The sequence below is a fragment of the Chionomys nivalis genome, chromosome 1, assembly GCF_950005125.1.
Source record: "Chionomys nivalis chromosome 1, mChiNiv1.1, whole genome shotgun sequence".
Taxonomy (NCBI): domain Eukaryota; kingdom Metazoa; phylum Chordata; class Mammalia; order Rodentia; family Cricetidae; genus Chionomys; species Chionomys nivalis.
In genome coordinates, this window is record NC_080086.1 from 42047485 (window position 1) to 42062285 (window position 14801).

The 14801-nt window shown below is 46.7% G+C and overlaps 1 protein-coding gene across 10 annotated transcripts in view; it reads right to left on the reverse strand.

Annotated features, from left to right (window-relative positions):
- Window positions 1-14801, reverse strand: part of Itpr1 (inositol 1,4,5-trisphosphate receptor type 1) — a 342111-nt gene that overhangs the window by 71006 nt on the left and 256304 nt on the right. For all 10 annotated transcript variants that reach the window (XM_057761465.1, XM_057761436.1, XM_057761425.1 and 7 more), the window contains 2 exons: window positions 7289-7469; window positions 4855-5108 (listed from right to left, as the gene is read on the reverse strand). In XM_057761465.1, coding sequence (XP_057617448.1) covers window positions 4855-5108; window positions 7289-7469 — 435 coding nt within the window. The remainder of the gene's footprint in view (window positions 1-4854; window positions 5109-7288; window positions 7470-14801) is intronic.

The window sequence follows — 14801 nt, forward strand, 5'->3', positions numbered from 1 at the left end:
CTACAATATTCTTATATCTCAGAGTTAGAGAGTGGGCAGTATCTACACTAGAAACTTGGAAGTAAAACGATAGAAAGGCAAAGTGGACATAAGCCTTGATGTGGCAATTCCACTTCACTCTACAAAGTAAGCACTGGACATTCACGGGAACACTGTTTACAACAATGAAGAAATGGAAGCCACCTAAATGCCCACCAACCGGGGAACAGCTAAAAAATACAGCATTCCTATAAGATTTCATATTATAAATTAGAAACTTTGAGCAGGTACTGGCATACCAACATGGAAAGATCTCTAGGTCAGGCTGTAGGTTAGCAAAAAAAGCAGATTTATAATCTTGTAGATTACTGTATAATATATATTCAAATGTATGCCAAATGTTCCTAAACAAAGTAAGGAGGGGAACAGCTCTCTGTGGATAGAAGCTATACAATTCTTTATTTAAATACTTACTGCCATCAGAAAACTTAGGACGAGGATTTATTCATGTATGATTTGAGCAGCAGAAGCCCCATGGAAGCACAGATTAAAAGTTGGTAAGTAGACAGACCATTAACTCATCACCCCCCCCATTTAACCCCAGTCCTTTCATTCAACAACACAGTTCCAGTTCTGGTGGGACACAGAAGAAGGACAGATTACTGTGGGCTTTCCTGATGTAAGTAGCTCTTTGAGAAAGCTACAGGAAGCCAGCAGCAGGTTATACCCGGCTTCTCCCTTGCTGTGGTGACTGAAGGAAGGTGCTGCATTATCTTAAGGTCTGGCAGGATAAAGGTTCTTCAGGACAGGCATCAAAAGGATACAGATGCTTAATATATAAACTCACAGCATCCCCTCTGAGGCCCATTCTGGTGACACCACTGTTCCCAGTATGCTCCTCTCTGCTGTATGACGTCACTGCTCCTACCACAGTGTTCTCTGGCAGCAGCAATTAACTCCTGATTCTCTAAGGGCTCCCCTTTCTTGCTTCAGAGGCTCCCATTCAGTATTCCCTCTGTCTGACTCACTCCCCGGGCCTCCTTCTGACTCCTCTTCCTTCAGGATACCGTATAAAGTCACTTTGTCCCGGAAGTCCCGCCTGCTCTGAGGCACCCCCATCTTATGGGATGGGAGCCTAGAAGGATGCCTTTCTGTTCTCTATGAACCAGGTGGGCCGCGCGGGCTCCACCGAGAACCACAGCCATGGCTCAGAGTTGCAGGCAGCTCATACAGCTCTTTCCTAACTCTGATCTATTTCCTCTGTCTTTTACAAAACCAGACACATACTTTTCACTGAGAGGCCCAGGGACGCTTTGTCAATCCACCTTGAGCACGCGCCACTCTGTCCTGTTAGCATGAAGAAGCTCTGTCTTTTTGGGAGCGCAAAGGGTGGACGAGGATGGGTGAAGAAGGGAAAGGTTTTGGGCCTGTGCTCATGTATGTAGCCTTTGACCTTTAACCTGGGGAAGGGGAATCTCCGGCCGTGGCTCAGCAAACACTGCAAACCACACAAACTGGTGAAAGGGCAACCCTTCGTCAGGTTTCTGACTAAGCAGGCCTTGCTCAAGGCGGCAATGGCCCATTTGGCAGGGCCAAATTCAGTAGCTTTCTCTCCACTGAACGTCTACCAACAGGAAAGAAAGTCAAGGCTATAAATGTGACAAGAAACTGGCGCAAGCCCAGAGACTGCTGCCTTAGAAGGCTGGGGCTTCCTCCCTCTGAGCTGATCTCTATTTCCTTGCACCAAGGAGCAGACCACTCCTGCCTGGCAGTCGTAAGAAAAACTGCCAGTGCCCCACCATCATCTGCCCAGGGACTCTGCCAACAGGTAGCATTCTTAGTAGGTATATCCTACTTTATGTCATTTCGAGACCTGGTTTCTCACAAATACAATGCCAGTGGAGCAGGTTCCCACGATCTGTGGGGAACCATGCTTCTTTCTTTTTACTGTTTTAAAAAAATTTTTTTTTTGATTTTTTAAAATGGCCACATTCAGATGAGTTTCATTACAGCACTTCCATACACATCATAGGAGTTTTTAAAAGATGAATCTCACTTCCCCCAGCCCCAGTCAAAGCAGGGATCCAGGAACACCACAGGGCCCTGCAGACACCAAGGTTCCCAGAAATGACCCCTGTGCCCTCTCGGGCTCCTACAAGATGAGGGCTGGAGAAGGAAGGCTTGGGGACATTCCAGTTTCCCCTCTCCACAGGGCAGTTTTGCTCTGTTCTGCTTGGCTTAGTCCATTTCTACACAAGATATCTTCAAACAAAGGAGTCTACGGTCAGGAAAAAAAGGTCTAGAATCGCCTAATTGGAAAACCATTATGCACCTTCAGATGGTAAGTTGCTAGGTCTTTTAAAAATATGTGAATATGTATTGTGTGCATGCGCACGCGCACACACACACACACACACACACAATTTTCCCCCAGAGCAGTATATAAGGACTTCATTAAAAGCTACTTTTCCCCAGGGATCCTTAGGGAATAAGGTGGAAGGAGAATTATATGAAAAGATAAAGTATAATTCTGAAGACTTCCAGTAAAAAAGGGTGAATTTGCAATTAAAGCCTGGTTCCATTTTCCCACCCAAGGAACACTGGCATCAGGGAGAAGGAGGGAAACAGGAAGAGGGAAGACAGAGTAAGACCATGAAACCAGAAGTCAGCTCAAAACCCATCTATCAGCACTGCCCCATGACATGCAGGCTGGATTCTATATAAGGTATCCTGGATTGCTGAGCTGAGAACTTGGCAAATCTTAGCTGTGAAGACCCTTACTGCACTTAGCACATGGTACTGCAATCTCCGGTTGGCATGAGTGGCTCCTGTTCTAGACATGTGCCGGATGAGTGAGGTTCGGTCACCACTAGTGCTGGTTGCTGAACACGTGACCTCCAGTGTAAGTGACATATGACCATACATGCACACGAACTGCTGCCACTTATTTCCTCTGTGGAGCCTGAAGTTGGTGGTGACCCAGTGACACCAAATGTAAGAACAGCACAGAGCACGGATCCCTATGCTTAGCAGTACAGCGGGACCCCCGCCCCAACCCCCAGTCACAAAGGTGTTACAACGGATCACTCACTCTTCCCTTAGTTGATCTCCCCCATGACCAATGAGGCAGCTTGAAAGAGAGAGGGACACCTGACATCATCATGAGACACAGGGATAACAGCCAATGAGATAACATCCAGACTCTGGAGCTCTGGGAAGTAATGTTTTGTTCTACTTGAACCAAGACTCAGCTAGCAGATCTGGGTCTAAGGTGTCTAAGCCTGAAGCAGTAACGCTTGAGCAAGGAGCAACCAAAGGGTCAGCCAGAATCCAACACCAGATGGTGACAAGGTCAAGCCCAAAATGTCAACACCTGAAGTGAACCATTGACTGACGTATACACTTTGACATTTAGTGGGTCAGCATGGCCAATGGTAGGTCTTCGGGGGAGTTCCTTCATTTTTAGGTCTGGTTCCCGTTTAACCAGCTCATGACCCTGGAACCTAGATGCTTTTCAGAGTTCAGGATCTTCAGAACAATTAGATGAAAAATAAAAACCATCAGAGGTATTAATCTTAATGACTTCTGGTTCATTTCATTGTTCTGTATTGCTCTTCAACAATGTCCCTTCTTTATGACGGAGGTTGGCCGGGGGAAACAACAAATGGTCCATTTTATCCACAGTCACTTGGTGGATAAAGTCAGCAATGTAAACATTTAAAGGTGGTACCTTCCTCTGGCTAGATTTGGCCTGTATCAACCCCTCTCATATCATGACCATTTAAGCACATAGAACTATCAATGCAGACTTGTTTGGCTTAGGAAGAGCCATCCCATCTAAGAGCTGTGCAGATACACTTTTCCTTTCCATCCTAACACCACTCAAGCAAGGAGCGGTGGGTGCCCCAGGTTCAAGAGTTGACAGGAAAGCCAGGCAGTACACCAAGGACCACATACTCCAGCATGCTTTTCCTGAGTAGAGATTGGGAACAAAGAGGCAGATCTCCGGAGCACACCCTCCGCCCTTTCTAAACAGTCTTTTGTTACAAGAAAACTGCAAGGGAGATAACACTTTGTCTCTGTCTTAGGTCTGGTTAATATCATAAGCTCGAGTTCCAGACTGAAAGTCCAGCTTACTAAACTTCTAGAACGTGTAGATACACTGCTGTATATATGATCTGCCAAACACTGTAGTGTCATTGTAAAACACACAACTATATTCAGTTAGATCTATGTACTTGTTTTTATAAATGTATATGCTTCATAATTATACTTAACTGTCTATTCATCTCTCCAGTTGTTATCTGAACATCTACTGGCATTGGTGGCAAAGAGTAGTAGGCTGTAAGACATACACATGTAGGTACCTATGCACACTAACTACATATGGAGTCAGCACCCCTAATGAATGAGGCTGTTGTGTCTGACCTTGTGGAGATACTAGTGAAGATAAAAAGGGACAAATCATCTACCCATATTTTCATTATTAGTCACCCAGAACATCAGTAATGCTGGATCTTCCATTCAGGCATGGTGGTCTACGTGACAGAGCTGAGCCATGAGAAGTGGGACACCATGGTCCAAATACCCCCACTCCCTACTATAGGTGTTGCGGTCTCCATAGACCTCACCTACAAATGTTGGGACTTCCTGTGCTACCAGTCAGTCATTTACAAATCTAAGGGTCGCCCAATCCCAGGTTCTCACATCTAGGTGTCAGATTCCACAACCCAGAACCCTCTCCTATAGGCCTCAGTGACCCCACAATCTGGCTTTGCACCTGTAGGAATTTGGGTCTCCTAGACAGGACCCCTCTTGCAGATCACAGCCTGGCCTCTCTCTTGAAGGTCTCGGGGCCACAGCTCAGGCTCTCACCTGCAAATCTCGGTTGTGGTTTTCGCACAGGAGCTGCAGGAAGCGCAGGATGGGCTGCATGATAGTGATGACGGCGCTCATCTCTAGGTCGTCCTTGGTTTTGTCAGTTGTAGCCTGGGTGCCCTCCCCAGACTGGTAATGGTCATCCGGGTCAGCCTCCCTCCGGAAGGTGGTGAAGGCTTTCCTGGTGGCAGCAGATGCTTCCAGGAGCTGATCCCGGACCTCTTCTGTTATCTGTGTTGTGGGTTCTTTGGCTAAAAGGCAAACTTGTGACAGTCAATACTGCTACATTCTCAGAAGTTCTATTTCTATACTCCAGAGGACAGGTTCCTGCATTTGCTAGGGATCTGTAAGACTGGCAAAAAACAATCCAGGAAGCCACCATTTCCTCTCAGTCTCTAGACATGATGAACAGGGAGCCCAGCCCTGCTAACTTGGTAGTGCTTTGGACATGTCATTTAGGTTTGTGTTGTTCTACCGAGCAACAACTTTAGTACAGGCTCTGTCAACCTCATAACCTACGGCTCTGAGCCTCCGCTTCTTCCTCCATAAAATGTAAGTACGTCGGTGTCTTCTAGAAGGTCCCCAAGAAACCTGATGTAATACTAATCATAACACCAATTAATGTTACTCGACGGACAACTGACTGAGCCCTTGCCAAGTGCCAAGATAGCATGCATAAGCACTCTGTGTGTATTATCTTATCTGGTCTGTGAGGCAACTGTGGCATCTCAGACGGGAGCACAGACTGCATGGGCTCTGACGCTGGCTCACTGGATCTGTGCCTCAGTTTCCTTATCTGTAAAACAGATAACCCTTTTATCTAAGTACAGGGTTAACTTGAGCTTTCCCTGAACTGACACAGATAGGTAAAGAACTTTGAACAATGCCTGGCTACAGTCTGGATTTAGGAATGGCTTTCAAAGGCCCACGTGTTAAAGGCCTAGGCCCAGTCCTCTGCGGTATGGGAACTGATAGAACTTTTAGGTGGTAGGGCTTGGTGTGAAGTCATAGGCTAGAAGGAGGGTTGTGTCCCTGAAGGGGATTGTGCGACTTTCTTGTCTTTTCTGGTTTCTTCTGATTTTCTGCCATGAGGTGAATACTTTTACCCTCTGCTGTGTCTTCTGGTGGTTATGTGCTGCTCCAAGGTAAGTACAAAGTCACCAGACTGAGAACTCGGTTACTCAGATAGATGTTTTCTGGGCCTAGGTCTACATGCCTAAGGCATCTGTTGCAGAAACAGAAAGCTGACTACGCATGCCTGGGTCATACTCAGTACTCAGCAGAATTTGGTAAGTTTATGGTTCTTTTTTTTTCATTCTCCTCCTCTTTATTTCCCTTTTAGACCAGTGGTTCTCAAATAGGGTGATCTTTACTTCCTCCCTTCCTTTTTTCTTTCTTTTCATCCTTAGCTCTACGCAGCCACTAACTGGAAATGCCTGGAGACATTTTTGATTGGGAGTACAGGTGTGCTAATGGCATCTAACAGGGTCACAAACATTGCTCGATATCCTATAGCCTCTGCAAGGAACATTCTCGAAATGTCAACTGTCACTTGATTGACAACTCTAGTACTGGTCTTGAGAGGTGAAGCTCAGAGTGGTCAATTAATTTGCTCAAAGCTGTTTGACTCCTAAACTTGTGGTTTGTCACCCCTCTCCCCCTGAACATTTTTTTCCAGGGAGATTATAGGGGAAAAGTTTACAGTTTGGAAAATAAAGAGAAGTCACCTGACATAGATGTATTTTCCTCAACTATCTCTAACAATAAGCAGAAAAGCACAGTAAAAAAAAAATTATTCATGGATCTTAATTGTGATTGCGGACTTGAGAGGATTCAGAGTTGCCATGGGAACACACCTTTGAGCCTGTCTGTGAGGGAGTTTCTAGATTAGGTTAACTGATATATGAAGAACAGCCTTGAATATGAGCGGCACCATTTCCTCGGCTGGTGCTGAGGACTGAATGAAAGGGAGAAACGCTCAGCTCTGGCATTCCTCATGCTCTGCTTTCTGACTGTGGGTGCAATGTGACCTGCTGCTGCACGCTCCCGCTGCTGCACGCTCCCGCTGCAATGCTTTTCCGTCATGAAGGACTAGAACCCCAAACCATGATCTGGAATAAGTCCTTTCTGCCTTAGGCTGGTTTGGCTAGGTACTTGCCACAGAAATAAGAAAAGTAGCTAATACAACCCATACTAATTAAAACTGTGCATACAGATGAATATTTATGAGGTAAGCATGAAGACCTTCCCAGGTGTCAGGGCTTTGTTCTAGTCACTTAGAAGGAAGGCATCACAAGCACAGTGGTGGCTTCTCTCTAAATGCCCTGGTAAGGATGTATCTTGGAATCTGGAAGTCACGAAAAGCACGCAGTATACATAACACAGGGCTCCTCTGCAGGCTCCGGTCCAACGGGACCAAGAGCGCTCTTACCTTTCTTCCGCGATGGGGCATCTCTGTCCACCTCATCATCTTTCTTTTTGTTCCCCAAGTCGCTGGTGTTCACAGTCACTGTTGCCTTGATTTCCTGCTGGGCCACCTTCATTCGGTCATAAAAGACCTTGAAGAACTTCTCTGATTTCTTATCTTCCGTCAACCGGCAGAAAAAGGAGTGCTGCCATGGGAAAAAAACAAACAAAAAACAAACCCCAGTAGATTCTCAACACTGTGCCAGGCCCGTGAGAAAGACTCATGGAAGATCCGCAAATTAAATGGAGACCCTAGGCAGCCACGGACCTTCCAAATGATGAAGACCCGATTATGGACTAAATACCACTGTACACATTCATCCTCTGGGGTCTCAGGCCTGAGCTTTTCAGCATGGAACCCTCCAAAAAGCGCTGAACTTGGAGCAGCGCCCCCAGGCCGTGATTCAACCAGTGAAGACCCACACCTCTCACCTCTGCACAACACACACGGAAACTCCAGAAACAGCGAAAATGGAAAATGGTTTTAGTGATTACTGCACAGAGGTCATTTGTCTAAGGTCTTCCCTATACTCCTGTGCACATCCCTATAGACAATGAATGGAAATACACGCCATCTGCTCCATAGGGTCTATTCCTAGGTCAGGATGACCTGGAGTCCACAGCCAGACTAAGAGGTGAGAGTCCCATCATTTGATCACATGATGGGAACTTAGATGGGGGTGACAGTGGGTGGGAGCAGCCTCAAATTCTTCAAGAAAAAGGAGAGTCTCAAATAAGGCCTCGCAGGATAGGAAGGAGTAGTGAGACGGTGTTCAGAATTACCAGGTAGCTTGCCTCTTGGATGTGCATTTGTTTTTGGCCCCATTGCAAGCAATAGTGTATATTGTTGATGTGAAAACACAATATGGTGTCTCTACTTCATTTACGAGTGTTCGTTTTCACCCCCTTGCAAGAACCACACTGTTGTGAATTATTTACATAAAAATACAATACGTTCCTTTCTGAAGGACTGAGACAAAGCTCCAGACAATGTATTTCCTGCTCTCAGGAGCTCGTTCTGTCAGTTTCGTACCTGGTTCCAGCAAGATGGAGTTCCCACACGGGAGGCCTAGGCTTCCAATTCTGGAAAGCACTATACCCTTCCTTTCAGCCCCAAAGCCCCCTAACTCCTCTGTCTCCCAATTCCCAACTCAGCAAACCATCCCCCAGAGCTATGGAACCATTGGCTACCAGGCAGTTACTCTGGCTCTTCTGGCTACTGACAAACCACAGGGACCAACATCTGTCCAGTTCACTCATGTACTTTCTGGCTTGTGTCCTTTCTTCTTGCTCATTGTTCTTGAGTTCTGGTTAATTCTTGTACACAACACAGGAGCTGCCTCTCCTTCGAATACTCTCTGATTCTGACCTTTTCCCTTCCAATCATCCCGAGTGCCTAGCTCCATGTCTACCTCCTCGACTGTGTATTCACTGGATCCTCTAAGACCCTACAGCTTCAACTACGTTTACATCCGGAGTGCCCTCCACTGCCCTTGACTGCCTTCGAATTCCTTTCTGGTTTCTTCTCATTTCACGCAGTCACCCACCTTTACTGTGAACCGGTCATGAGCTGGACCGTGTGTTGAGTACATGAGATGCAGGAGTGAACACATAGGCACTGAATCCCACCCACCAAGGACACTGGCAGCTTGGCAAGGAAAAGAAACAGTAATTCAGCAGCCACCCCAAGGATCACTTCAAAACTTATCCTTTTGTCCCGAGAAAGAGATCCAAGGGTCTCCTGGAAGACAGCTCTGTGACAGACACTTGGTTCCACTCCTGGATCTTTCCATAGCTACGCCCTCCTCACCTTTTGGTCTCGCTGCTAAGGTTTCTTAATGAAGGCACCCCAAAACAAAGGCCAAATCAACTACTTCTTTTCAAATGCCCAGTTCTGTTCTCACCAGAACTGGATGCTCTGAAAGTTCACTATCATATTTTCTGTTCGCCTGCTCACTGGTTTGTGCACGAGTGTAAGCTCTACGAAAGCAGGTGTTCTAGACCGGTGACTGACAGTCACCTCCACAGCCCCTGGATGAGGCTTAGCATAGAGTAGGCACACTACTGTCATTTGACAGAAGAATGACAAGAACCTAATGTTCTGTCTCTTCTTTAGTCTAGCCCCCCTCAATGGGATCCTTCTTAAATTCAGCAAACTTGACAAAAATAAATGCCATCCAATAAATAAATTCTGGAAAACTGCTTAAATATTCGAAACCAAGTTCTAATGGTTCCCCCCAGTTAGAGCCAACACATCCACAAATAAAATGAGCCATGAGAGAATGCAGAACCAAACCACAGCTGCCTAATTCCTGGGACTGGCCTTCCCATAGACACAGGCCACACAACACCATCCACACTCAGGGTCACAGGAAAGGCTGCTCAAGGCAGACCTGCTGGGACTCACTTGAAGGCAGGCCCTCAGCAGAATTCATGCAGTTGCCATACCAGCAGGGGGCAACTTTAAAATTATTTGGGGACAATCTGGTCATTCAAAAAAAATCAAAGTACTTCAAGTAAGTAACGAAGTAAGTAAGTAAACGAAGCCTGACACCCGGCTCCCAGAAGAGTGAGAGGTGCACACAGCTAGCCAGTCTCCTGCAAACCGCAGGGCTCAGCATCCAGGGGGGGATAACCCAGCTGATGTCAGCCGACACCTCCAGGGTAAGGGAAGCTCTCCTGAAATGAGAGAAGGGCAAAGGCTTCTCTGTATGTCTGCAACCGGCCACTCTGTTTATTCTGCATTATTTATACCAATCCTTGGTCAGCTCCTCAAGGACCTGAGGCAGCTTTGTGAAGAGAACAAGAAAGAGACAGTTACTGCAGAAGGTGGGAGAGTGCATACCCCCTCCCCCAACACACTGTTTCAGTTGTGCATTTTCAACAATAGGAGAGGTGCAGTCAGTGCCTGCAGGGAAGCTTGTCACGGAGCAGGCAATGCATGGTGTGGGTCTCAAACCCAGGTCCCTCATACAGTCCCTCCAGGTAAAGGGGGTGCCACCACACACAGAGTACATAGCCCAGGTCCACTGTCTGGCTTGATCTCCACTACCCAGAAATAACAGTCTCTGATGTCTTGCTTCCCTTATCTGCAAAATGAGAATGGTAACAGTATGGTGGTCCTGAAGTCCCACATGGAGGACTGGAGCCACCCTCACAGGAGGTCAAGTTCACTGCCTTCTTCACCAGGTGCCAGGAAACCTTTGGCTCAGCATCTCAATCAAGGATCTGCTGAGTGTTAATTCTGAGGACCCTGTCACAGTTAGGAAGAATGTGACCTCACCAGGACACCCAGGTGGAATGGTTTAGGGTAGAATGGAGCACAGGCCCGGGCTCTCAGAAAGACCAAGCGACACAGACAGTTGGAAGAAGACTTCCTGTCTCACAAAGGAAGCGGTGGCATCTTCTGTAAGAAGAGCCATGAATACTGACGACAGAGAGAGTGAAGAAGTACAACGCAGTGAGGTGCACCATGTGGAGAGGACGGATGTAAAGCCATTCGGGCTCTGGGACAACCTGGCAGAGCCAGCTGGTGCCATTCACTTGCCTTCTCCCTGGTGAGATCCAGACATTATAGACTGGGTCCTTATCACTGCTCACGGGTAACCTGTCCATGGTGCTAAGAAGGGAGACTAGCTATGGCTTGTCACACCATATGGGTCAGAGCACCAGCACAAACAGATACACAGCCCCCAAAGTCTCAGCCCTACCTTGTCTCATGTTTACTTTCTTCTCTGAACCTATTTTAGTGAATTGCCTCTTCCCCGAGGCCAAGAGCTGTCAGACAGAGATTTTTCCCTTTTTCTGAATTTTTCCCTCCATACCACCTGACAGTGTCAGGGAACACTTTGATACAAATCTAGCCCAGGGCACGAAGCACTGGATGGCAGCAGAAATGAAAATGGCAGTTGTCTCTGTGGGCAGTGATGGGAAGTACTATGAAGGGACTAAGGTAACGCTTTGGTGTGAAAGATCCATCTTGATGACAGCGGCAGATGCACAGATGTTGTAGTAAACAAGGGACTTCTTGAAGACATCCATATCTGCATCCTTGTATCCTATCCATGTGTACTGTACCTTACACTAGAAATGAATGTGGCAGACAGAATGACTGCTGGTCATCCAACCTTCAACAAGGAGAAACCCTGGGTCACCACAGGGGCCGCTGTCATCACAAGACACGAAGGGATCCTTCAACATTGGAAAACGTGGGGGAGAGCGACCGTATGAGGAGTCAGTTCTTGCTGCTGGGTTTAAAGGAGGAGGCTGGGAGCCTAGCTGAGAAGTGTAATCACTTTGTAGAGGCTGCAAACAGCCAGCACGAGGAGTGTTGTTGGAGCCTCTATCTGGGAACATAGGCACCTGGACTGTGATCGAGAAAAATTCATGCTGAACTTGTAAGATAATGAATTTTATAACCCAAAGCCTCTAGGTTTGTGGTCATCTGTTATTGTAGCCATACAATAAGTGTAAAAACATTTTTAAGAAATCTAATCAAGTTCCACTCTTCAAATCTGTACATATTATTGTGGGTAAAAATTGCACCACAGTGAAGAGACAAGGCTGTTTTGGTTCCAGAATGCTAGGGAACTTCAGTAATATATACAGATGGGGCCACTTTCAGAACATCCCTGGTTACCCAAGGGAACGGCATCTGTCTGCCCCTCACTGACCTGTCCTCACCCTTCTGTTATCTCCAAGTCACACTGGATGCCAAAACCCTCTTCATAGATGCTGTCTCATCAGCATCTGAGGAGATCGCCAAGATAGATAAGATCGTTCAGAAACGCAGCACATTGCACACAAGTGCACTAGGGTCAGGGGAGGTCAGAGGCTTGTGGCAGAGCCACATTAAACTCTACCTCTTGCCCAACAGGAAGACAGCCTTGGTGGGTAGACATGAGCTGAGGCTGAAAAAGCAGAGGAAACAGGGCTTGTTCAGGGGCAGACACTCTCTGCCAAGCAGAGACAGGACATATGGCAGGGTTGCACGTGACATGCTTAAGGGAAGGAAGTGGGGTCAGGAGTAGGGTAAGGAAGTGGCTGCTGGCCCCAGCCATCTCCAGGCAGTGGGGTGGGGTGGGGGGTGGGGATGAGGACAGCCATTATTAGCCAAGGTTCAAAACAAAGGGGATGAGAATAGAGATGACAGGCTGTTACAGCTGGAGCTGGGAGAAACTGGCAGGACCCAGTGTCTTTCCCAGCATGACTCCTGTTCTCTCTCTTCCCCAAATGCTATCTCATGAGAAGACACCTTAGATAAGAGAGGCAGGCATAAAGGATCCCTTTGAGATGGTATCAGAACCACCCAAACTCCCTCTTGGAACTAACTCACATTTACAAAATATTCATTTAGCTATTCACATTACACAAATGAGGAAATGGAGGCTCACACAAGAACAGAATTTCATAAAGGTCACAAGAAGACCTCTGTCTCCTTACTGATGTGGGAGAGCCTATCCCATAGTGGGTGGTGCCACCCCTGGGAAGTTGGTAGTGGGGTGTATAAGAAAGCAAACAGAGTGAGCTAGTAAGGAACATTCCTTCATGGTTTCTGCTTTACCTTCTGCCACCAGGTTCCTGTCCTGACTTCCCTCGGTGACAGGAGAGTGTAAGATGAAACAAGCCCTTTCCTCCCCCAAGTCGCTTCTGGTCATGGCATTTATCACAGCAACAGAAACCAAACTAAGATGTTGCTCAGTTCAGTTCTTCAGGACCACAAAAGCTCGTGGTTACAGAGTCCTAGCTGGCACTCCTATTTTGTGATCACTGTCTTGGGGACAGTTTTCCCATCTTGGGCTGAGTGTGACAGGTGCTAAGGAACTGAAGGAGACAGGTCCCAAATCAAAAGAATAATACAGTTACCTGCTATTCTGGTCCATCTTGAAAAATAAACTGTTGCTTAATTAGCCTGTTGGCCACCTGCTACCTCCACCTGAGCTCTTACAAAGACATGCAGCTGGGCTTATTATATAACAAGAGGTGCCCTGAGGTGAGGGTCCAGCAGAGAGTGGAGGCACCCTGCAGAAAGCAGGAAGGTATCTAAGGTGTGGTAGAATTAAGTAGAAGAGGTGATATCCCTAGTTAAACCGTGGGCCCGAGGTTTGGAAAAGATCATCACAGGAGATAAAAGCCTTTCCTATAGACTGGACACATAGCCAGGAAAGTAAGTGAACGGGAGGCAGAGGTCTTCCTCGTCAGAAAGGAGGCTACAGAGCTCAGAACTCAGGTGAAAGGCAGGCTTTTCCACTATCACGGTGCTCACTGGAAAGTGAGCTATCTGCTTGTATCTGCCTAGGCACTGGGATCTTCAGTTTGGAGGAGCCTCTTTGTGGGATAGATGAATGCAGGAAGTAGAGACGCCTGTGATCCAGAAAGTCTCCCTGTAGGAGCAGCCCTTGGCCAGGGTGGTGGTAGGACTTCGATCCTTCTCCAAAGAAAGACATTTTCACCCTGTGGTGCCACCTTCTAGAAACACTCAAACTAGACCCTGAGAAAACCCAGAAAGTGAGTTTTTTTCTCCCTATTTGATTGTTTCACAAGACATGACCCTGACTGATAAAGCCATGGCATTGTGTACATGGCAAGGCTCACTTATCTGCTGCAGAATGAGTTGAGTCCTTGGGCTGAGTTGGAGAATTTGAAAAATGTGGCTGAGTGGAGAGCCAACAACGGTGTGTCAGAGAGCTGATGAAGAGTCTACCTTTACTCTTCGCTTTACTCTTTTTGACATTAACTCTGGGACTAGAGGGGCATCTTAACTGAATTTCTGCTTTCCCCAATGGAACAAGGTAATGACAGTGGCTATGCACCTGTGATTAACTGAGATTTTACCACTTTCTGGGGCCTTTCTGTAAATTATATAGTAGTCAACAGCAAAGGAAGGATGCCCGTTTGTCAGGCATTGCCCAAGCATGTGATATACACTATCTCCATTCATCCACAGCTACCCCATAGGTAGGTGTCATTATTAGCTCTACAGACCAAAAAAAAAAAAAAAAAAAAAAGAGCTTCCAAGAAGTTATATAATCTGCCAAGTCATACAGCTAGTGCTTGGTGCCCCCACACTTAGCCTGGCATGCTGTTGATACTCTTGCCTTCAACCACTGCTTTGTTAAACTTATCTCTGCGGAACAAGAGTCTGTCATAGTCTGGATACCTTGCAGCTTTTAATAAGCCATCCCACTACTATCCTCCAGCTCTGTCAGAGGTGTAAACATTGACTACTATCATGGTAAAGAATCACTGTGAAAGGTACCAAGGCTGGTACCTCCACAGGGAACAAGGATGCTTAGTACATTTGTTAACTCTCACTCCCAAATAATCCCTTTCTGACATCAAATATTACACTCAATTAGGCACACAGCCCTGTAGAACTGGAATTCAAAAATTAACATTTTGGCCTTGGCTCCTCACTAGCCAATCTTGTGGTCTTAGGTAGTTCAACAACCTCATTTGTGTCTTGAGGATTCCTTATC